Source organism: Pieris rapae, chromosome 3, assembly GCF_905147795.1.
Source record: "Pieris rapae chromosome 3, ilPieRapa1.1, whole genome shotgun sequence".
NCBI classification, from domain to species: Eukaryota; Metazoa; Arthropoda; class Insecta; order Lepidoptera; family Pieridae; genus Pieris; species Pieris rapae.
This window is the reverse complement of record NC_059511.1, coordinates 463,470-486,168: the sequence shown is the minus strand read 5'-3', so window position 1 is coordinate 486,168 and position 22,699 is coordinate 463,470. Positions and strand designations below refer to the sequence as shown.

The 22,699-nt window shown below is 34.2% G+C and overlaps 7 protein-coding genes across 9 annotated transcripts; 3 read left to right on the top strand and 4 right to left on the bottom strand.

Moving 5' to 3' along the window:
- Positions 1 to 115: 115 nt before the first annotated feature.
- Positions 116 to 4,746, bottom strand: LOC111002692 (glutamate receptor ionotropic, delta-2-like; the record flags this gene model as incomplete). The annotated part of the gene is made up of 5 exons (XM_022272887.2): positions 116 to 1,372; positions 2,640 to 2,911; positions 3,282 to 3,493; positions 4,228 to 4,454; positions 4,526 to 4,746. Coding segments are annotated over 5 exons (1,158 nt in total), but the record flags the coding sequence as incomplete, so codon positions are not given.
- A 974-nt stretch (positions 4,747 to 5,720) lies between these two features.
- Positions 5,721 to 7,281, bottom strand: LOC111002704 (lanC-like protein 3). The gene has a single exon (XM_022272903.2). It carries the CDS (start codon positions 7,173 to 7,175, stop codon positions 5,877 to 5,879), a length of 1,299 nt encoding a protein of 432 aa, XP_022128595.2. The 5' UTR covers positions 7,176 to 7,281; the 3' UTR covers positions 5,721 to 5,876.
- Positions 7,282 to 7,401: 120 nt separating this feature from the next.
- Positions 7,402 to 12,792, top strand: LOC111002706 (leucine-rich repeat-containing protein 49). The gene is made up of 11 exons (XM_022272905.2): positions 7,402 to 7,716; positions 7,790 to 7,956; positions 8,049 to 8,180; positions 8,371 to 8,580; positions 8,650 to 8,928; positions 9,013 to 9,166; positions 9,264 to 9,403; positions 9,463 to 10,527; positions 10,716 to 10,914; positions 11,053 to 11,277; positions 11,700 to 12,792. Exons 1-11 carry the CDS (start codon positions 7,690 to 7,692, stop codon positions 11,907 to 11,909), a joined length of 2,808 nt encoding a protein of 935 aa, XP_022128597.2. The 5' UTR covers positions 7,402 to 7,689; the 3' UTR covers positions 11,910 to 12,792.
- A 2,531-nt stretch (positions 12,793 to 15,323) lies between these two features.
- On the top strand, positions 15,324 to 17,168 carry LOC111002683 (SNAPIN protein homolog). 2 transcript variants are annotated; one of them, XM_022272878.2, is made up of 4 exons: positions 15,324 to 15,397; positions 15,524 to 15,702; positions 15,852 to 16,017; positions 16,375 to 16,625. In XM_022272878.2, the coding sequence occupies exons 2-4, from the start codon at positions 15,554 to 15,556 to the stop codon at positions 16,492 to 16,494; spliced, it is 435 nt and encodes a 144-aa protein (XP_022128570.1). In that variant the 5' UTR covers positions 15,324 to 15,397; positions 15,524 to 15,553; the 3' UTR covers positions 16,495 to 16,625. The 2 variants fall into 2 exon arrangements, with proteins under 2 accessions (XP_022128570.1, XP_045490388.1); XM_045634432.1 differs by lacking the exons at positions 15,324 to 15,397; positions 15,524 to 15,702 and having other exon boundaries at positions 15,875 to 16,017; positions 16,375 to 17,168.
- LOC111002680 (glutathione S-transferase 1) lies at positions 16,929 to 18,798 on the bottom strand. Of its 2 annotated transcripts, none has more exons than XM_022272872.2 (3): positions 18,385 to 18,798; positions 17,406 to 17,573; positions 16,929 to 17,313 (listed from the first exon to the last, which is right to left on the bottom strand). In XM_022272872.2, the coding sequence occupies exons 1-3, from the start codon at positions 18,721 to 18,723 to the stop codon at positions 17,164 to 17,166; spliced, it is 657 nt and encodes a 218-aa protein (XP_022128564.2). In that variant the 5' UTR covers positions 18,724 to 18,798; the 3' UTR covers positions 16,929 to 17,163. The 2 variants fall into 2 exon arrangements, with proteins under 2 accessions (XP_022128564.2, XP_022128565.2); XM_022272873.2 differs by having other exon boundaries at positions 16,929 to 17,301; positions 18,385 to 18,795.
- Positions 18,799 to 18,989: 191 nt separating this feature from the next.
- On the bottom strand, positions 18,990 to 20,833 carry LOC111002681 (glutathione S-transferase 1). Its single transcript, XM_022272874.2, has 3 exons — positions 19,581 to 20,833; positions 19,331 to 19,498; positions 18,990 to 19,217 (listed from the first exon to the last, which is right to left on the bottom strand). The coding sequence occupies exons 1-3, from the start codon at positions 19,917 to 19,919 to the stop codon at positions 19,080 to 19,082; spliced, it is 645 nt and encodes a 214-aa protein (XP_022128566.2). The 5' UTR covers positions 19,920 to 20,833; the 3' UTR covers positions 18,990 to 19,079.
- Positions 20,834 to 21,218: 385 nt separating this feature from the next.
- On the top strand, positions 21,219 to 22,644 carry LOC111002679. Its single transcript, XM_022272871.2, has one exon. The coding sequence runs from the start codon at positions 21,468 to 21,470 to the stop codon at positions 22,440 to 22,442; it is 975 nt and encodes a 324-aa protein (XP_022128563.2). The 5' UTR covers positions 21,219 to 21,467; the 3' UTR covers positions 22,443 to 22,644.
- Positions 22,645 to 22,699: the final 55 nt, after the last annotated feature.

Below are 22,699 nucleotides of genomic sequence, written 5' to 3'. Positions count from 1 at the left end.
TTAATTACAAAACATCCTTCAAAACACAAGAACAAACAAAACAAACTTTCAAGTACTCACTTGCCAAACCGGTGTTAAATAAAAGATTAAAAGGTGCTTTAAAATGGGTATAATTTCTCTAAATTCTATTTTATTACATTATTTTTAGCTAGACAAAAGAATATGCATATTTACTTGAATTCACTTACTTTACAAATACATAGGCAAATACAACATAATATATTATACTTAATAATAAGCGTAATAAATGAATCTGTGTGGCCTTTTTTGTCAAAGGCTTACACCAAATTCCACAATTTTTGTCTACACTGTGCCACTCTGCCGATCTGTGTGTGTTCTCTGTTGTACCTTCTAAGTAGTCTTCCTCCTTTGCGTTTATTCTACCTTGGGCACCAGTCAAGAAGTTTCTTGTCAACCTTTTCTGTTCCTCCATCATACATAGTAAACTAAATCTACGGAATATTTTAGAAACAATCTCTTTTTCTAATTCCTTTATATAAAATGTATGAGAATATAAGTATTAAGAAAAAAAAATATTCAAAAATATATACAAGATAAAATAAGCATACAATAAAAATACCAAAATTTCTTTGGTTAAGCAGAAAAAATATTTTCAGCAAAACAGCGAATTTGGTTCGAGATAGGCACCCAATAATGCTTTCTCTAAGACCGAATATATCCAGCTCCGAATAAACACTGTTCAATCCGTTAAAATCAAGAAGAATTCGAAAGAGACTTGCCTAAACCCCTAGGTTGGTTTTTTCAGAGTGGATTTTTGAGTAAGGGACAACAATTTTAATATAGAGGTCACTGCTCTGTATTTGATTATTCAGCAATTTATACAAGGTAACAACGACTAAAGATCTCCGATTATACAGTGTTATCGTACTTAACCTATAAGTCGCTGATGTTATGGATATAAATCCTCTGCTAGTGAAAGCTAGGTATCGAGTAAGAGATCTTTGTATGCTTTTAACGCGTTCTTGCATAACTGCTAGCTAATAGAATTGGTACCAACTATAAAAATGTGATCTTAAAACCGATAAATGATAACTTATTGCGAGATTTTGGAAAGCTGGAATTAATTTTGTAGCTTTAGACATATATCTATTAATTTTATTTTTAAGAGAAATTCAGGTGTATTTGTTAAATATATTTAGAATGTTTGTTAACTCTAAAAACAATATTCTCAATAACTAATACAGTAAGAGCAAGAATATGTCCGATACCAAGCAGAATAAGTGCAGTAGAGAACTCTTGTATGTTGACTGAAAAAGCGCGAGTGCCAGGTGTGCGAATACAGGGAGGCTTTGCTTCGTCCCATATTGCCTTCAATCTGCTCATCACTCCAGTTTCCAACATTTTCCTTATTCTGAAACGGGTAAAAAGATTTTTGTATTGAATGCCTTAAACAGTGACAAACCATTGCCCCACGTATGTACCTATATTTCCTGATTTAGCCTTTCATGCCTGACAAACGCAGTCGAATTCTTTATTGCCAATTTCGTGTGACTATCATCAGGGTCCCTTACAAGTTATGGAAGGGAGAATCGTATAATAAATTAAACTTATAACAAAACTTTTAACTACACATTAAAAGAAAAGTTTCACTCTTTTAATTCCAGGTAAGAAGTACCAAAAAGGTTAACTCAATGAATTATTACGCATATCGTTTGACGATTCGTCAAAATGCTGACAACTGTTTTCTGAGGTTTCGTAGATTGCTTCAGCAATACTGTGTACATGTAGTCAAAATCGAAGCGGAGCGCCTAACTTTCATACGGTTGAACCAAACGGCGTTCGGAGAAGTATATGCATTTAAAAGATGCACTGAAGAAAGTGCAGCTAATGTTGGACATGTAGTATCACAATATTGGCGCTAAAGAGAATTGGTCTAATTGTAAAACTGCCATTATTATTTCGCAATTGCAAGAAATAAAACATTTATGTATTTGCAAAAACGTTGTATTAATGTTATTTCAATTTTTTTATTCAAACTTCGTTGCTAGAAAGAAACACAAATAACACAATACAGATAAATTACAAGAAATGCAATGGGCGGCCTTATCGCTAACAAGCGATCTCTTCCAGACAACCCTAGTAAGAAAAGAAAACAATAAATAAAAATGATGAGTGCAAGAAGTGCATAACCAGAAGTTATAGAAAAAAATATATTTATATTAATCTATAGAACCTTAATCTAGAGAAATTAAAAAACCATATTAATAACTAACTAAAATTAAAAAGCTAATCTTAAGCTTAGCTTAAGGATTCAAGAATAGCAAATAGCGATGTAATATAAAAGAGGAGATACAAGAATTATACAGGTCACGATTGATCAGGATATGATAAAGTTAGGAAATGTTTATAGAGAAGAGTTTTAAAAGATGATAGGCAGCAAGCCAATCGTACAGACTCGGGCAGCTTATTCCACAGCCTAATGGCGGAAATCCTAAATGAATTGCCTATGAAGGAAGAGCTGTGGGATGGAATTTCCAATGATATGATATGATATTTTAATGAAGTCCTAAATTTAACTAGGGTTGTTTGCGTTCTTATAGTAAATGCGTATCTCGGCCTTTTAGCGAGCCCGATTTATTAATAATTTTTTGAACAATATGACTAACATGGTTAATTACCCAAGTCTAACGTGTTCCTTATAAGGTGATCGCTTTTGCAGTATAACCCCCATCTTTTGCGGAGGTATCATGTAAACTTCTTGGACCTCACAAATCTCGGACTCCGTAAACGACCACCGCATTATGGGGTACGAAATAATCGTGTCGACGTGGAAAGCAAAGCCTCCTGACTTAACTAGTTCCATGCCTTTTATGGGTGGATAAAAATTGTTTTCTCTTGCAGTCACTACTTTCTGACGATACAGAGCTTTTGCTACGGGATCGGTTGTGCGCTAAAATAATAATAAAAGAGTAATTTCCACTAAAACCTTATTAAATTTCTGGTGAAATTGTATTTAAACTTTGAAATTGTTGACACCATTAGTAAAATTTGTATTAATTATAGATATCATGTAGGATATTCCGTATATATATGTATGTGACGCATAATGTACAAATACGTCTCAAGACTATGGGGCATAAAGCGAACGTACCTTTTTATATCGTCGGTAGAATATTTTGTTAATCTAAATTCAGAGAGATAAATTGTATTATTTTAAATTGCGGATTTTGTTTTATTCCGGAAACATAGGTACTAATACTATTAATAGGATAAAGCAAAGGAAAATCCCAGAGAATGATTTCTATGCTACTATAATATACCTTGAGATAATCTCTATTGTAGACTACATCTTCCACACCTATCTTTAGGTTGCTGTTTAATAGGTCTGTTAGAGTACGAATTGTTTTAGGAGGTTCACGCAACAAAGTTGACACAAGCATAGCATTGTAGTACTGATACAATGTCAAAGTGAACATAAAGGTTATAAAAATCGTAATCTTCACCGCTGTTGATCCTCTATGTATTGACATTCCTGAAATAGTTAAGTATATAAAAAGCTTTGCTTTGCTATAACATGCAAAGCAAAGCTTAGTGCCATTTTCAATAATTTTGTCGGCCACAGAAAGCTGAATACTGATGCTTGCCTATTAGAAAAATGATTACGAAACAGAAAAAGAATCTGTCGGCCAGACCGTAACAATAAGCATGTCTTTTGGTAGACTAATATAGTGGTCTATCTGGAATATGTAAATGTACTACCTTCTTCTAATAAAAAATAGCCGCAGATATTATGTATCTACCTAACTCAATGCCACAACTCCTCACGTCCTTTGCATGCAGTTATGTTTCATATACATTCTAATCTCGATAACTTGAGTGAGTGACTAATTTCACATTATTAAGAGTTCAAAATAACATGCGTTTATAACCGCGCGAATAAGAAAACAAAATTCCCGATTAATTATTAGTATTTATTAAAATTTAAAAAAAAAATTACAATTATTTTCGAATATTCGGTAATCTTTTTTTGATACTTTGCAGCCTAATTTGCATGATAAACAATTTAATTAAATTACCGAGAAGACCAATTTAAGTACATTGATTTTATTCAATTTATTGAGTAAGGACCGGAAAATATTTATTATTATTATCAAATTATCGGGAGGCGACTGTGGCTAGATATGGCTAGATGTGTAGATGTAGGTGGCTAGATGTGTATAGATATTTAACAAACAGTAATTCTTTTGCAACTTATCAAGTACTTACCTTGCTGTCCTAAAGCACTAAACACAAATAAAGCCGTGAGCGATGGTGTAGTATCCTCCGAACCTCCTGGTCTTAAAATTGTATTTAGTTTAAGGAGACTATAGAGGAAAGTCGCAATGAGTAGTAATAGTCCAAGCGTGCTATACCAGACCGCGTTAACAAGAGGTCGAGCGTAAATCGCAAAACTACCGCCCGGATGCTTAGGGTGGCGGAAAATGAAGCAAATTCTGAAAAATAATATGGAGTCAATTATACTTATAGTCTTTACTGTTTGATTTTTAGACCAAAAGATTATTACCTGCTTCCCCAAGTTTCAGCAACATAGTCAATAACTTCAGATCTATCCTTTCTAAAGAAAACAGATGTTCCTCCAATATCAGACTCCTTCCTCTGTAAAGCACCTACTAACCCATCGAAGCTACCATTGCGCAAGTATCCCCAAGACGCTGTGCGTTGGAGATTATACCTAAAAGTAAAATAATGTATTGAGTAATTTAAAGAGTGTATACTTATGTGTTTTTATTCCCAGAAACCAGAAATTGCAAATTGGGGCACATTTTACCGCCCACTACCACTATGTGTAGCCCGCTGAAGTATTTCCGAACGATTTCGACTAAGGGTCCTTCAAAAAAAAATATACTAAATCTTTAAAGGGCGCACTCACAAGCCTTTCTGCTTATTGCCTCCTATTGTCCACGGTTGGCGGTATCACTTAAATCCAGGAGAGCCCCGTCTTTTTAAAAGAGTATTTAATAGTTTTTTAAATATAAACTTACGTAAAATTGTACATATCTCGTAAGTACATCATGAGCGTAAAAAACTTTAGCTTATGTAGCGAGTCGATTTGGGATTTCTTGTGTAGATTAAGAAAACTATGAAACGTTATATGGCTGATAGGGTCCGGATATACAACGGTTATTTGTAGCCTAACTCCTGTCAACCGTTTGTTGCGTTTCGTCAATAAAGATAAGTTTCCATCCCAATATCCGATTTCACTGAGAATAAAACTGTCCTTGCGGTTGTATTTTTTACTGTATAAGTCATAGATTTTGTAAGATCCACTTCTGTTGCATAATACATTAACATCGGATGTAAACTCAATAGGATATTGAGATAAAATGTCTTTTGTCTTTAAAATGTTATCGGATTTCAAAATCCACGAGAGAGGGCTTTGGAATGGCTCATGGAAAGCACTGAAACTTGTTTCCCATAAGTTACAACTTGTGTCAACAATCACACCTAACCTTGAATCGGTATACAACCAATTACGTGCAGAAGTATTATTTATATGAGAAACAGCTACCCGAATGTTATTTTCTATAAACATTTTCTGAGCCTGATGAAAATGCTGCAGTTCAAAACAATGGAGCAGAATAACATTTGCTACATTTTTTAATTTGAAGATATTTATAATTACTGCTATTTCAGTTAAAGAAATCCAATAAGTTATATTAGCCATAAAATGCATGACTGTTTTGTATTAAAACAACTGATTGACTAGAAAAATTTATTTTAAAATTATAAGAATTACTGACAAGAAAATTACATGTATTACTGTCAGCAGACATTATACATGCATACTGTAATGCAGTTTCAAATTAAGCATATTACAATTATTCAATCTAATTGGAAATAGCATTTTAAATAAATTAGAACATATAAGTGGAAAATACATCTTGAAAAGGAAATTCAGCTTTATCTGGAACCAAAAGATCACTTAAATAACACACTGTACCAGCAGTGCCTTCATAAAGGCTTTCAGGATTATCAGGCAATCTTGCATCTCTCAAAAATTCTTCTGTATTTATGAAACTGGCAAAAGAAGTGGCCCAGTACAGATACTTGTCATCACCAGTTAGTCGGTATAATAACAAAAACACCATTCCATTTCCAGCAACACCATGACATATTCCAGGGCCTTTGCGAAGAAGTCCTTTCTGCCAAACTAGTTCTGCACTTTTCTTGCATGCATTTAGATACTTTTGATCCTTGTACACTAAATATGCTTTTGCCATGAGATACACTATGCCAGGTGCTCCATGACACCAATGTATGAGTTTATGTTCAGCCATACCAATTTCTTCCATACAACATGGCCAGTTACCTTCTGTTGTTTGTAATGATAATATATAGTCTATCGAAGCTTTAATATCTTGAGCAGCAGATTTATCATGTTCTAAGTAACCAGGAACAGTCAACAACATTTGTAGGATAAAACTAATGCCATGAGCTGCTCCTAAATATTGTGTATTATAATAATGATACATCAAAGGACATGGGCTTTTATGATTTTTAGAATACTCTTTACCTGAAGCTACCATAACATTACAAATTTTGTAAAGCTCATTATTTGTAAACACAGGAATTTTTAATTCTCGACTAATCCATAAAGCCCCTGCTAAATATCCTGCTCTACCAACAAAAAATTCATCACCACCACATTTCAAAAAATTTTGACTTAGATATAAGCTAAAGAGAGATTTGTATTTTTTAAGATATTCTTTGAATAAATCATCACCCGTCTCTTTTTTAATAATAGTAGCCAAGGCGTAAGAACCAGCGTCTCCGAGTAAAAATGATGTTTTATCGCCTGCCGAAGTCTCCAAAGCTGGTTGCAGATATTCTAGGCTCTTCTCTAAGAAATATACTTTTTTGTCGGACAGTAACGGATTTCGTGACAAATAATAAAACATATATGAAACACCAGTAGTTCCAACGTAAAGTCCTCCATCAACAGTTCGGGGAGAGGGTTGCAGTCTTTTAGTAATAACTCCTACATTTTCTTCTATATTTTTAATAACTTCGTCTTTGTTTACAAGCTCAAGCCCAGGCTGGTAATCTTCATAAGGATTTGGAAAATGCCGAACCATTTTCAGGCCAAAAGATGTTGCAGAAACCAAAGTCCTAAATAATCGGGCAGTAAAACTATTTTTTAAAAGCTTATACATACAAAATTAGCGTTACATCGACAGTAAACGAATAAATAATAAGTTAGTATAATAAATTCTTGAGTTCTTGACTCTTTGCTTTTGTCTTAAAAAAATATATTTTGTGCCAGGGAAAAACAAAAACAACAGTTTGATTGTCATAGATTCATAATTTTGAGTTTTGACAAACATTTACAACCTTGTCTCTAACATTAATTAGTCTGGGACATGGTTATAACTAATGACCTTGTATTTGGCCCGGGAAAATACAATCAGTGCGTGTTAGTATAACCTGCCGGGTTCCTGGCTGGTTTTTTTGTGTTATTAAAAGTGTGATCTATTATTGGTATCACTTGTCTGTGCATATACCGCGCGCGGTTTCCTAGCAACCGTTTAAATTAAAATGAGCTATAAAACGGACCAAAGCCTTTTGTAGGAATTTATTTTTATAACATAAATCGTTTTAAATGGGGCCAAAAAGTTAATAAGTACATACATTTATATAATTGTATAAACGTAAATAAACATAAAACCAATGCCAATCACATATAATCGCGGAAATGTGAGTCGTTTGTTACATGAACATCAGGTTTACGTAAGGAAGTAAGTACTAAGTGTATGTAACTTTTCCGTAGGTGAGAAAACTTGCTTTTAGATCAAGAGGAAGGTCTGCCCAGTCCTTTGATGTAACTGCTCCCAAAGTCGAGCACAGTGACGAAGGTGATGGGCGATTTCTACAAATTAAGCCTGCGATAGCCGATCCTCGCGCCTCTTTACAACGGTCTAACACTACTATATCGAGGTAACTAAAAATAAAATATTCGTATATTTTTACTAAAGATTATGGTTATATTTAATTAAAGAAAATTTATTAGCAGTTCCAATTTTTTGCAGTAATAATTATGTTCATAGAGGAGATGGCAATGAGGAATCTATCAGTTTGCAGGCAGTGGGTGAAGGAAAGGTGCAACTTTCTAGAACTCAACAGGAAAAAGATCGTCTGCCTGATAGAATAAGTTTAGATAGGTAATATAACTTAATGTGTAATTATATCTTTCATTTTTTAAAACAGATAACTATTATTAATTGAATGAAAAAATAAAAACTAAAGAAAATGAAATTTCTAGAAAATTTCATTTTTGCTCTATTTCATTTTTGTTAAAGTCAATAAAAAGTTATAATATATTGGTGTTAAATGACATCACCTTTTTTTCAGGAGAGGCTTATCATCAATACCACATATAGTAGGAGAACCCGGTCTGAGATTACTGTCACTACAGCACAATTTAATTAACAGTTTAGCTGGCTTAACGCCTCTTGATCTCGGGAAATTAGTGTTCTTAGATGTGTATGATAATCAAATTGATAAGATTAACTCGTTAGAACGACTTTTCAGTCTAAGGGTGCTTTTAATGGGTAAAAACAGGTAATATTAATCTTATTCTGCTATTTAATGAACGGCTGACACCTACTATACCTTGTGATGTAATTTTAGGATCAAAAGAATAGAAGGATTATCAAACCTTTTGAAACTAGAAGTGCTAGACTTGCACGGTAATAGAATAACAAAAGTTGGGGCGCTATCTAACTTGACCGAACTCAAAGTGCTCAATTTAGCTGGAAACCAAATAAAATTCATTGGACAGAGCGACCTTCAGGGACTTTTAGCTTTAAGAGAACTGAATCTTAAGAGGAATAGGTTGAAAAAGTTACAAGGATTTCAGTTTACGCCGAAACTACAAAAGCTTTATTTAAGTAACAATGATTTGCAAAGGTATAAAATTTTCTCGTAATATGGCTAGATTTTTAATATACCAATTTTATCTTAAATAAATCTACTGATCGGTTAACCTTGTAGTGTGGAAGATGTCTCTTCACTTGCTGAAGCCACAACGTTGATAGAAGTATCATTGGATGGTAATCCAGTTGCCTTAGGAGGAGACTGTACACCATTTTTAGTATCATACCTTCCGAATTTAGTGTCATTATCAAATCTGCACGTTACTGATCAAGTAAGTTTGAAAGCTTTCGTTCAAGGTCTAGGCTGGTTTTGAAAATTTTTTTGTATTTAAATCACGTTTGAACAGCTTTCATAAAACGTAATTGAAGGTTCGAAGTGCGGCGATGGCATGGCGTAATAATAAAGAGGCTGGTCATGCAGCTTATTGCGCTCTTAGTGGATCGGCCCAACAGGCAGCTCGTAGAGATCAGGTTATCAACAACGCTAGAACCAACTGGGAACTTTTAAGGTATGCCGTCATAAAAATTGTACCCTCGATGACAATAATAATAATCCTTCTATTCACAGGACAGAAAATAAATGCTTCCTGACTCCAAACAGCCCTGTGAAACATACTGAGTCTGAAAGTGATTTATGTGACGGTAAAACTCCAGATGAAAAACACACTGTTGAAACTAACGTAATGCCAGATGTGATAGTGTGTGCGCAACCAGCAAATGAATCTAGGAATAATGCTTATAATAGCAAGACAACACAAAATGATGTAAATGCGAAAGCATCGGCAACCAGGATTCAAAGAAGCAATACTGCTCGAAAGCCTTCAGAAAGGCGAGTTAACTTTTCAGACCGTAGTGCCTCTCAAGACACAGATGCTTCACACTCTACATCCACTAGCAGTGACCTACGACTACCGCCAATATTATTGCCAATAATTTCGTCTTTGGAAAATGTTAAACTTGCAGACAGTAACGAACCCATTCTGAAACGGTGGGAGAGCATTTCAAGCGTAGAACCTGTAATTGATTCATCATTCAGTTCACTACCTTCAACATCAACAGATAGTGAGGAAGAAACTCAACAGAGGAGACTAAGGCGAACTCCAACAGTAAAAAGACGAGAAAAATTCAGTTCGATGCGTTCAAAGTCTGTATGTGACCCAGAGAGTAGAAGAATAAAAAATACCAAAAATGTAGACAACGACAATGCGAGCAATATATCCACTAATACAGCAGGAGGGTCTGTTGCAAGTGAACACAAAATCAAACGACAGGGTTCGTTAAATACTAAATCAAATAATAGAAATATAAGAAGTGCAACAATATCCCGAAGAAGTGAAAGAGCGTCGTCCGCACAACGTGCGTCTACAGGAAGAGTGAAATCTGGGAAAAGTTTGGCCAATTTAAAGTCGACTGAGCCTATTCCCAAGGTAATGTCTACAACTAAAGACCGCGAACAAGGAGTGGACTACTTGGTAGAAGTAAATGACGGCATCGTAAGTGCGTGGGGAACAGGGGCAGTCCGACGGTTGGCACGCGAATGGGATTGGGAGAAAGCGCAGACAGTAACAAAGGCTGCATTTCACTACGTTAATTTTAACGCTGTTGCCCAATCTTTGCCAGAGTTAAAGGCCAAGTAAGATAAGTATACATTAACTTACAATAAGTTACTTAAAGAATATTTATTCGTCAAATACGTGAAATGTTAAACCTCTATCTTTAGTGCCTTTCTGATTGACTAAACGATTTAAAGACGAAGTCCCTCTTAGAAGCTGTAATTTTGCAGTAGTTGGCCGGGGGTCCTAATATTATGGATATTTACAGATTTCCCAATGTTTCTCACATATCGGTACGCGCAACTGGTCTTCAGTATTTAGGACAGTTGCATTCTTTGGCTGAACTACGAGGCCTCACAAGCTTGACGGTTCTTCCCGAAGGGAATCCTATTTGCGTAAAAACCTGGCGTGAATATGCAATTTATAGATTAGCACATTGGGGACTTAAAGAGATAAATGAAGAACAGGTAATTCTCGTGTTTTGTTTGTGTTTTGTGTAAAATTTAAAGATTTGTATTGTGGCAATTCTAATGGGCCTTTCATATCCTATTTGACTTTTAATATATTAAGTCCAACGCTTATGCAAATGTGAGAGTATATTTCAGGTAACTGAAGAAGAAATCAAATCTGCAAATAAAACTTATAGTGGCTTAAGCGATTTGGTCCTTCGAGCCCTACCCGATGACCCATTACAGCCACTTTTATCTCGGCTTGGAAGAAGTGGGAATAGCGTAACGACTGCTAAAGCTTGGTTAAGATCTGCAGACCCAGCATTGCGAGACGTCATTGCGAAGGAAGCCTTACAGTACAAGAAGGGAAGTGTATCTCAGGCAAGGTTTTATTATATTTAAAATTGATTTTTCAAATTTTAATTTTATAAAAAATATAATAATAGTAATAATTAAGCATCTATAATATGGAAACCAGCACACTACAGATATCGGCAAATTTCTTGATCATTAAACAAGGGAGTGGGGGAACGTGTACGCATCGTATCGCAGCGCGGGACACAAACGTCAACTGATTTAACAATCACGCGATCGACACGTCACTCTTCCGCCCCCCCCTAGTGATACCTAAAAATTTCTTCTGCGCAGGACACCTGTATCTGTACCACGTATGTTTTTTTTAAGTAAAAAATAACAGTTTCGTGGGCGATTCATACATTTTGGTATAAGTATGTATATGTGTATATATTATATAAAGTTGAGCCTTTAAACTAATTTAGACTAACAAAACATTCTACACCTAGGATGACATGAGTTGGCGCGTTCGTGGTCGCAAGCAACTATCGCAAGCCATTGAAGTTTCATGTGGAGCTGCCCAGCGCTTGCGCATCTTAGAAATGCAATGGCCGACAATATTCAACGATATGATCGAAGAAATTTTAAATGATTTTGCCGATATGGACACACATGTCAAGGAAAAAATGCGTTCACTCGCAGAGACACTGCATTTATAGTTTAGCTAATGTTAGCCAAATACACTAGTGCCATAACCTGAATGAATAATCAGCCAACACTCGCTAATGCACAGCGTTTGCCTATCCGAAACTGGTGAAGTCTATTTGTTATAGTATTGTCAATATTTACGTGATATAAGGTTTTAACTAGTATTGAACGAAAAAAAAATGATTTTAATATAAAACAATAAATATTGACAATTTAATCCATTTCGTGGGCATAAGACTGAAATTTATAAAGCGTACCGTAATTTTAGCTCAGATTTTGCTCATGCCAATCTTATATATAAGCTCATGCTCTACATGAGTATGACTACATGACTAAATGTAGTAAAACGTAAAATGTGCATGCGAGTTTTTCATTAGTTTCATTTTTCGTTTTTATTTAAATAATAACATTAGTTAGGTGCGCTTTATAAATTTACAGACTAAGGTTTCAAGGTGACAATTTCATTGTCAATGTGTGACAAGGACTGCTAAAAACTCGAGAAAACGCGAATTTAAAATACGTATTTGATCAAATACTGTACTTATATTTGATTGGTAAATCTTAAAATTATTATGTTAAAGGAATAGATAAAATACTTGGTGACGTTTTTGTCTCAGACAAAAACGTCATCATCATTGGTGGCACCGAAATACGGCGCACCACCGTTTTTGTTACGCATTGACGAATTAGCGGAGTATTATTTATCATCAAAATAACTCGTGACTGATATATTTTTCAACATAATAAACAATAGTTGCTCAAGCTAGTTTAACTGTTTACACCTTCATGTTAGATATAACATTGACAATTATTATAATTATTATTGTAATTCATAATTTTATAGAAATTGTTTTGTTTATACTTTACTAGATTGTTAAGCGAGTATGAATTTAAAAATTAATTAAATACTTCTCATTATATTACTATTTTATTTTGATGATTCCTGATTTAATCCTCTATGTAAAACCTCTATCTAACTAAAAATAAATCAACATCTAAAAATGTCACATATAGTTTTTTATCCGCCCAGTTTGTTTTCTCCTACTTCTGAAAAAATATCCTACCAATCTACATGTAACCCTGGAGTTTTAAATATTAAGCTATTAATTAATTGTAAATTAACGTATAAGTATAAAATATCACTTGATCGGCTGGGGGTCAAGTTGATGTAGTTTACCTGGATATAAAAAAGCGTTTGTTACGGTGCATAGTTACATTCTTCTTAGGAAATTAGCGGAGTTCGGTTGTACACAAAACTTCTGCATTTCTGGGTAACATATTTTACAGAAAGAAAGCAATATGTAGACTACAAAAACCATGAGTCTGTATTTTACTCGATCAGAAGTAAGTCAGGGTTCGAATCTCGGACCACTGGAACTTGTCCTTATGGTTAACGACTTGCCGGAAGTCTTGCGTTCTAGCAGATGCCTATTGTTTGCAGTATTTTGTGAGCAGTTTTATAAAAAAAAACTAACATGTGGGTATATCTTATTATAGTATATAATTAGAGAATCGTTTTACAACTATTCTCTCATCATCATACCGATAATTCGGTTCAGTTCACGGAGGGCTAAGCTGACAAAAAAAAATACACGTAGAATTGATAACTTTCATTTAAGTTCTTTGAAGTCGGTTAAAAATAAAGTACATTCCTATACGATTTCTGTATATAAAATTCGTCTTCAATATGTTCCACGTGCTTGCACTGAATACGCCAATCTTCAGGTGTGATGCTTTCAAAAGTGGCTTTTGTCAGCTACATTATTTGCTTTGGGTCTTCAGATACATTTTTCTCAGTCACGCGTCTTTTAGCCAGACTCCATATTTTTTTGTATGGGAATTAAGTCGCATTTAGTGAAAATCTATATCTCATTTTAGTTCCAGGTGCAGTTTATTTACAGTAGACAACTTCACAACACAGAAGAAATGAATTTCCTGGCGGATAGCACATAAATCCATATCATCCAAATCAATTTTTCTGGATTGCGGACGGCTTTTTCCAGGAATAACAATTTTTTCGAAGTACATGCTCCAACTTTTGCTTCTTTTGTAATATTATATACAGTTTTCACAGAAACACCTGAAACAATAAAAATATTGATTGGGCCTCAGAATCGCGCTGGTGGAATTCAACTCTGATAATAATATGTTACCCAGTATTACACAAAACTAAACTTCTGGTCACCCTTAAATTTACCTGTCATGGCAGCGACTCTCTTTTGAACAAATTCCATAGGTATCAAAAGGGCGCACGCAATAAACGCACCCTTCACAAACAACAAGATGGCGGAGCTGTCTAATTTAGTTCCAGGATTCTCGTCGGCACTTTTCCACATTGGCTGCGCGCAGCGAGTCGAGTCTATGCCTCCTCGCCCGCTGAAGCCCCCATCAAGGGCTATAGTATACAGCCGCCCCCTTACCGCCCCGTATCAGCATTGAGCGAACCCATACACTACCCGAAGAGGACATACCTATGCACCGAACGGGCTTAGGCATCCCCCTCCCGAGGGAGGATGTTAAGCCGGGTCCACATTTGTATCATTTCGGTGTATCGTATCTCCGTTGCGTGGCTTCGGCACGTATCATGATCGCTAGTTTGGACGCACAATGATACTCGTTAATGATACACGCCGTGTCTGATACGGCCCGATCCGCACTAACCGCGTATCTTGATACACCTCGTATCCGATACGCGTATCACGATCGGTGGTGTGGACGTATTTTGATACTGTATCGCGATACGATACTTGATACACGGTGAACCATCCATTGTGGGTTTTTTCGCGATCATCAAAGGGAATACATGTCGTATCGAACAAGTTTGAATGTGAATGCAATTTCATAAACATTGTTGAACGAAGTATAGTAGTTGTTAGTTGCAGTGAAAAAGGAACAAGATGAGCTGCGAAAACGAAAGTTTTATAAAACTTATCAAGTTGTGAAATACTATTAATGATAATATAACAGGCGCAATTGCTGACATGGCTAAAGCGTTTGAGAAGGAAGACATGACTGAACCGTACGAGAAGGGAAAGGTACACTGAGAGACACGCGTATCAGGAAATGATACATCGGAAGAAAAGTGAGCGTCTATATTTGTAAAGCAAAAGCCGATACACTGACATGATACAGCTTCTGCTAAGTATGGACGTGTTTTTTACAAGATACGCCTTAAAGATACGACATGGACAAAATGAGCGTCCATATTTATGATACAAATAGTTGATACGACTGATCGTGATACGTCAACATGATACAAATGTGGACCCGGCTTTACATGGACCACGACATTCCGTCAGCAATGAATGCGGGAATGGCGCGGACTATAGAGCAAAGTTTGTCTCCCGAACATGAAAATAAAACATGTTTTTGACGTTTATACGTATAAGAATACTGAATTGTGTTGTTATTTCTGTATAGTATTTTATGTCAATTGTCAATATAAAGATTTTTCAATGTAACTTGAAGATAGTAGATACGTTAAAGAAAAAAGATATAAGTATGAAAAAATTAAACATTTAGTTCATATTATTGATATTTTATTTTAAAGTTTTTAAAAGTTGATAAGGCTTCTTGGCTTACTCATAATATATAATAAGAAGGTATAAACTTACTACATATTTAGCTTACAGCATGAGCCCCAAGATTTATTGAAATGGATGATACCGAAAGTACTACAACTTCTGCTGATGAAAATACAGGCAATTTATGTGACAATCCAACAAGAGACACTCTTGCTGAAGGACTTTTAGGACTTTTGAAGCCAACTGTAGATCAACTGGATGATAGAGTACGAGCCACAAGGTTGATAAATATATAATTTACTCTTGCTCCTTCCAACTCCAGTAAAGAACCCTATAATTTTGTTTACTGTTAAACTGAATTAATATTGTCTACATAATTTATATTCTTTATATGGGCTATATATTTCTAATTCTGTATTTTACTTTTAGAATTGCTCAATTAGAACTGAAACAGCAGATTGAGTCACTTAATGAGAAGTTGGAGAGGGTACGAGATGCCTTAGTCAATCATCCAAATTTGGATCCTTATGTGAAAAAACTAATTGCATGCAAACACAAAGTTACTGTTGTTTTAAATGTTTTACAAGCTTCACAGGTAATATATGCTGTTTTTTTAGTATTAGGTCTCTACTTAATGTAGTTTTTAGCAAATAATAGTTAAATTGCATACATGAATTAACTTCCATTATTTCTAGTGACCTTATAACCTAGCCTCAGACCTGGCCCTGATCTCTATATTCTAAAATTGATACAAATATGACACCAGGATGTCAAAAACATTGCATTTGACATAGATTATCCTCTCACATATGCTTTAGAATTTATCCAGACAATTGCCCATAAGATTAAAAAGGATAAAATTCAGCAATTAGTCATTCTTAGCACTGAATGTGGACTCTGAATCTTGGATTAGGATTTAGGAACATAGTACTAATTTATCTTTTTGTTACAGGACAGATTAAATGAAATAAGACAAATGATCAATAAGAATAAGGCTGTTCTACAACCAGAACAATCAGAGCCAGAACAAAGTACCAGTTCCATAATATCAAGTCAAGGTAGTATCAACTAAAATGGAAACTCCACACCAAGAGCATATTAATAAAGATGATTTTCAACATGTCTATGAACCAGCAGAGGACAGTTTCCTCCTTATAGATGCTTTGGAGAAAGAATTAAACTTTTTAAAATCATTTAACCCCTTTTCATGCCTTGAAATAGGGTCTGGAAGTGGTGTTGTCATAACAGCCCTGGGCATGGCATTACCAAATTCCTTATACTTTTGTACAGATGTCAATTTCAAAGCCTGTTTAATGTCTAAAAGTACTGCTCTTCACAATAGGGTTGGTCTGGAGTGTGTTAATATGAACCTAGCTATGTGTTTTCTAAATAAAAAGTTTGATATTGTTATTTTCAATCCTCCATATGTTGTAACTGGCTCAGAGGAGTGTATGAGCAATGGTATTGAAGCAAGCTGGGCTGGAGGTAACAAAGGAAGAGAGGTGATAGATAAATTATTGGATTTAATACCAAAGACATTAACAGACCACGGCATTTTCTACCTTCTGCTCATTGAAGAAAACATTCCAGAGGAAGTAAAACAAATTATGTTAAATAAAGGCTATAAATCAAAACTAATTATAAAGAGAAGGGTTAAGAATGAGAACCAATTAGTCCTTAAATTTTATAAATAAGAAATAAATGTTTATTTATAATTAATTAAGGGATAATAAATAATTATCTATAGTTGTAGGTTTCTTTTGACAGCATCACCGTAAAGCTTTGCCCCTTTCAAATTTTCTTCAAATCCGGGTATATTTTCACATTGCTTGAACCATCTACCAATATTGGGCAAGTTGGACAAATCCCAATCAAGAGCCTGCAATAAAAACTTTTAAAATTTAGTCAGATATTTTAGTAAGTGATAAAACAACCTACTACACCTGATAAATCAATAAATATTATTATAATGTCAATACAAACCATAACTGTAGCCATAGAAGATGCAAGGGATATGTCTGCAACAGTTAATTCATTGCCAGCCACCCATTTACTCTCACTCAGAAAGCCATTTAGAAATCCAAGTTGAACATATAAATTATCTTTCAATGGCTTCTTTATTTCTTTAACATTTTGGAATAAAATGGGATGCTGCAAAGATACTAAATTATTTATCCAAAAATATAAGGTAAAGGAAGGTGATTATTAATTTTTTGTTCAAAAAGAGTTAGCAAGTATTTCATAGTTAAAAAAAAAAGAAAAACGATAAAAGCATATTTTTCTTCCGAGTGGATTTTTTTGCTAAATGAGGGTGTTTGTCTAATAATGTAGCCACATCCAAATAACTAGAATTTTGCTGTTAAGACGAAAGATAATATTTTGCATAAAGATGCGGCTACTCACTACTGCAATAATAATTCCCAAGTGATAATATCCTGTCAACAGCAGAATTAATGCCTGGACAGCAAGGAATTTTCTATTAAAACATTAAGAAAAAAAATGACTATAAAATTATACAGAGTAGGCACAAGATTTTAAAAGAGGTTTGGGAAAAAGGAGTAGGTACAAAACTTAGTAAATAAGTATAGTTGGTAATCTTAAAAAAGAGTTCTTTCAAGCTAAATTATGTTTAAAAGACGAACGAATTTTGTTGAAATCTATTTAAATAATATTGAAATATATTTCAACTAGATTCGAATCTTCCGGCATTGTGAATCTCCAATCTCCATGAGCGGTCGACGGTATCACTTATCGTCAGGTGCACCTCCTGCCCTTTACCCACTTTTTCTAAAAAAACCTACTTAATAAGAATGTAAGTAAGTAACCTAGATACAGTTTAATCAGTAAATCATGAGTCACGTTTCATTAGATATGGCACTTCGTGACTATCAATCATGTGACTTTTAAGTACTTGACGTATTTCAGTAACTTAGCCTACCCTATTCCCCAGGGATATTCTTACCATAATAGCACGTATATGCGGTAGCAAAGTAGCACTATCGAAATACAATCTTTGATTCACAAGCGCACGGTGCTTTAAATCTTTTGGATAGAGATCATCCCTCCCATGTTTCTCGGCCAAATAGCAGGCAATCGCCTTACTTTCCCATAAAACAAAACCATCATCGTCAATTGTCGGTACGCAGTGCTGGGGGTTAATCTGAAGAAAATTTTCTTTAAGTTGTTCCTGTTTCATTAAATCAACTATTACAACTTCAACTTCTAATCCAATAGCTTTAATGGTCATGTATGCTGCCCGGGATGGGCCACTGACACTATAATGATAAAGTTTTAACCCCATTTTAATTTTAACTGCACTTCAACACACTTTTAATGTTAAGTAAGAAGTCATTAGAATGTATAGGTTTGCCACATGAATAGGTCTAGATTAGATAGTAATTTTCATTGTTATAGCCACTTACAACTTTACTGTGACAACTTAAGGTTCAAATTTGAATATATTATGTTTGGTTATACATTTTTTTTCATGTCTATTGAAGCTATTAATCTTTCATTATTAGCTTTTATAGACCATATTAATATGAAGATATAGAGTAATAATTACTGTTGTTTATGTTTACATTTATTCAAAAGTATTGTTAACATAATAAACCAAGTATAAAAATAAATAAGAATGTTTATAATAAATATATGTTATTATTGCTGCAAATTCTTTTTCACAGCATTCCCAAATACACGAGCACCCTCTTTGTTGTCTTCAAAGCCAGGAATTGATTCACAATTTTTTAACCATCTATTAATGTTGGGAAATTCATTAAAATCCCAATCAATAGCCTGAAATATAGAACAGTTTAAAAGCAAGCAATTACTTTGACACAAGAATTTCAATCAATAAATTAAAAGAATAAACAAATTAAGTAAAGAGATTAATTTATAAAAAAACCTACTGCAAGAGTTGATATTGATGCAGCAATTGCTATATCAGCGAGTGTCATTTGGTCACCTGCAACCCATTTGCTCTCATTCAGGTACTGATTTAAAAATCTTAGTTGGTTATTTAGATCATCTTTTAACGGCTTCTTTATTTCTTTAACACCTTGAAATAGAATGGGATACTGAAAATTAAAAGTGAATAAAAAAATAATAAAAATAAAAAAAAAAATAATTAAACGTCAAATAAATAATAAATGAACATACATTTATGGCCCTTATACGGGGGTACAACATGGAGCTATCGTAATACATTCTCTGATTTACAAGAGCACGGTGCTTAAGATTCGTAGGATACAAATCATGTCTTTCATGTTTTTCTGCCAAATAACAGGCAATTGCTTTACTTTCCCATAACACGAAACCGTCGTCATCTATAGTCGGTATGCAGTGCTGAGGGTTAACTTTTACAAAACTTTCACTGAGTTGCTCCTTTTTCAATAAATCAATATGAATTATTTCTACCGGTACATTTATAGCTTTAATTGACATAAAAGCTCCTCTTGACGGAGAACTCAACGGATAGTGGTATAGTTTAAGCACCATATTTATTTTGCTATTAAGACTACTCAGTTCACTTTGTTTCACACTAATAACTATTATTTGATATTTAAAATATGTACAATATATTAATAATAGCAATTTCAAGCGCGTTAATGACGCGACTGTGGTGTTTGAGTCTCTTAGAAAGTTGAAACCGGATTTACAGTTAAGTTATAACGTATATAATAAGTACATATAAGTAATATACCTATAACCTATGTGGAATAATATTCTTTGCTAAACTTTAACGTCGTAAGCCATTATATTTTCTATTGTACCAACCACCTCATATGAATATTGTGACTAAATAATTAGAAGATAGAAACAATCAGAATTTCTTATTCGGGCACATTCAAAAACGAATATAAAGATTCGCTCTGGTTCTATTTATAATAACTAATAACATACTAAGTCTAAAATTATTTATTTTAATTTATTTCGTTTAGCTTTTCAGGCAATTGGATTAGAAACGTCACGGAGATGTGCAGCGTTTTTGCCAGCGTTGTTGTTGTTAAAACAGGAAAGCGGCTAAAATATGTAATTATTATTCTTACTACTCCTATTTTATCTATCTCTATAAAATTTGATCTTAGAAGGAGTGTTAGAAAAAATATTTACACGTTCACCTTGTTGTTTTTATATAATTACTTAAATAAGATAAAAGCTGCTAAAAGTTTATAATTACACGTGGAACCATTGTTGCAATAAAACAGGATATTGTTGAAGGGAAATAAGACCTTCGAGAAGAGTTAACGGGTCGCGCCGAGAACAAACAAACATGATGTGGTTCAAATCAGGAAAATACGCTTCCAATTATCCGCATTTTGGGAATATTATATTAATTTTGGAAGTGAGTTAAACGATCACTCGACAGTCGACACTTCTATTTTGCCTTTACCTTCGACATTATATTCTAAAGGCTTAAAGGTCTTGTAGCGTATCGTAGATACGCACTAAAAATGTACATACTATATGGTGTAGTATTTTCTATACGATTGTGATGTATGTGGCAATATAAATACAGGACACTTAGAAAAGAAGAAAACAGACGTGAGTCGTGACTCAGAACAGACTTTTAAGATGAGTGAGCATGTATTTTTCCTATGAGCCTTCCTATAAGAATATAAATTAATTACTGTTGTTTGTGAAGAAATATATCAATTTAACAAAGATAAAAATGGGTTGTGATTTATCAAAATATAGAACACCCATAGTCTCGTTACCAGGCCATAAAATTATTTTAAAAAAAAGTATTCTAAATGTTGAGTCTATGGTTTTAATATAGTATCTGTGTTTTAAACTTCAAGTTACAATTTTGGTTTCCAATTCCATCCTTTGAGTTGAAATTAGTTGAATCATTTATATAATAAACAAAAGTTTATTTTGCAGAGTTGCATACACAATACTGTTGTGTGTACGGTTTGTAAATGTATAACGAATTATCAAATATAATAACTCATCTGTGCAAATCGTCCTGATTTCTAAACTTAGTTTAACATCATCATCACAATCTAACATTAAATATACCTTAAAAGGTATTCTGCACCTAATATGTCAACAGGAAAACTTTGGGGTGAATTTGAAGACGATGAGCCCAATGAGGCAGTACTGCAAAGTGTTAACTTTAATCCAATTATTGAACTTGGGATGCAAAATATTCCGGAAATTCCCATCACTGTAAAGTGTTCTCCCGTCGAACTACCGAAACCCAATCTTATAACTCACACAATTCAACTTCATTCCTATGCTAGACAATTATCAGCTATTTTAGAGCAAACTGAAAATGCAGTATTTGAAGGAGCAAGACTAGATGCATTAAGCTTGCCCAATCCTCCTCCAATGCCAGATGTGGAAATGGAGCATATAGCTTCTACTCCAATAAATTTTCTTCCTAAAGAGTATTGTGATTTTTCACTCGGTAAAGGTCCGGTGATTTTACCCTTTACTCCTGAATGTCACAGAAGAGCTTTAAAGCAATGTGCAGCTATAAGTATTGGGCATGTTGGAGTTGCTACATGCACCAACACAGCTCTTAATGCTGTAGCAGATTCTTTGGATTTCTATTTAACAAACCTGTGTAAATTGATGAGAACTGTCACTGACAGACAAGCAAGTGGTATTAAATCAGGGTTCCCAGACATCATTTCAAAAGTATTAGCAGATTTAAATGTTGGAAATCTTCATAACTTTTATGAGAATCGTGTAGTAAGATATCATCATAAAATAAAAAAGAAATGTGATCATTTACGGTCACAGTGTGAAGCGCTAACCATTGGAGATGTAGCACCTCAGTTAAAACTTGAAGAAGTCCCAGAGCTGCATTTCCCTGCCGCCTTAGACAGTGCATTCACTCCTTCATTAGAACCTGGTTTTCAAATGCTACACAGTTTGGAACAAGAGCAGTTACAAGGTCTAGATTTATTAGATACAGTATCAACTGAAGATATTAAAGTTGAGTCTGTGGAATTCTCACAACCAGAAACAAAAGGGCCTCTGTCTCCTAGTGCTAAGAAAAAGAGAAAATAAAGTATTTATTAAAATTTGGCATATAATTAACTTATTTAAGTTAAAATTAAAACTTGGTAATTCAGTATCAACAACACCAGATGGCAAACCTGGCGCAGGCATCTACAACCTTAGACTTATGTCAAAAATGCATTGATTTGACATAATACATTTTAGTATTGTTATTATTGAACATTTCGTTTGATGTTCTACTCATTGTAAATTTGTTTTTTATTTTTAATCCAAGCAACAATTTAAGAGCAAAGAATATCAGACTA

Coding starts and splice junctions, on each gene's coding strand:
- LOC111002683 (XM_045634432.1), top strand. CDS start 16,496: ATGGAAACTCCACACCAAGAGCATATTAATAAAGATGATTTTCAACAT.
- LOC111002680 (XM_022272872.2), bottom strand. CDS start 18,723: ATGGGGTTAAAACTTTATCATTATAGTGTCAGTGGCCCATCCCGGGCA. Junction 17,574..18,384: donor CGCATATACGTGCTATTATG/GTAAGAATATCC, acceptor GTATCTTTGCAG/CATCCCATTTTATTCCAAAA. Junction 17,314..17,405: donor CTTCTATGGCTACAGTTATG/GTTTGTATTGAC, acceptor AAATTTTAAAAG/TTTTTATTGCAGGCTCTTGA.
- LOC111002704 (XM_022272903.2), bottom strand. CDS start 7,175: ATGTATAAGCTTTTAAAAAATAGTTTTACTGCCCGATTATTTAGGACT.
- LOC111002679 (XM_022272871.2), top strand. CDS start 21,468: ATGTCAACAGGAAAACTTTGGGGTGAATTTGAAGACGATGAGCCCAAT.
- LOC111002706 (XM_022272905.2), top strand. CDS start 7,690: ATGCCAATCACATATAATCGCGGAAAT. Junction 8,181..8,370: donor GATAGAATAAGTTTAGATAG/GTAATATAACTT, acceptor CCTTTTTTTCAG/GAGAGGCTTATCATCAATAC. Junction 10,915..11,052: donor AAGAGATAAATGAAGAACAG/GTAATTCTCGTG, acceptor AGTATATTTCAG/GTAACTGAAGAAGAAATCAA.
- LOC111002681 (XM_022272874.2), bottom strand. CDS start 19,919: ATGGTGCTTAAACTATACCACTATCCGTTGAGTTCTCCGTCAAGAGGA. Junction 19,499..19,580: donor CCCGTATAAGGGCCATAAAT/GTATGTTCATTT, acceptor TTTAATTTTCAG/TATCCCATTCTATTTCAAGG. Junction 19,218..19,330: donor CATCAATATCAACTCTTGCA/GTAGGTTTTTTT, acceptor TCTATATTTCAG/GCTATTGATTGGGATTTTAA.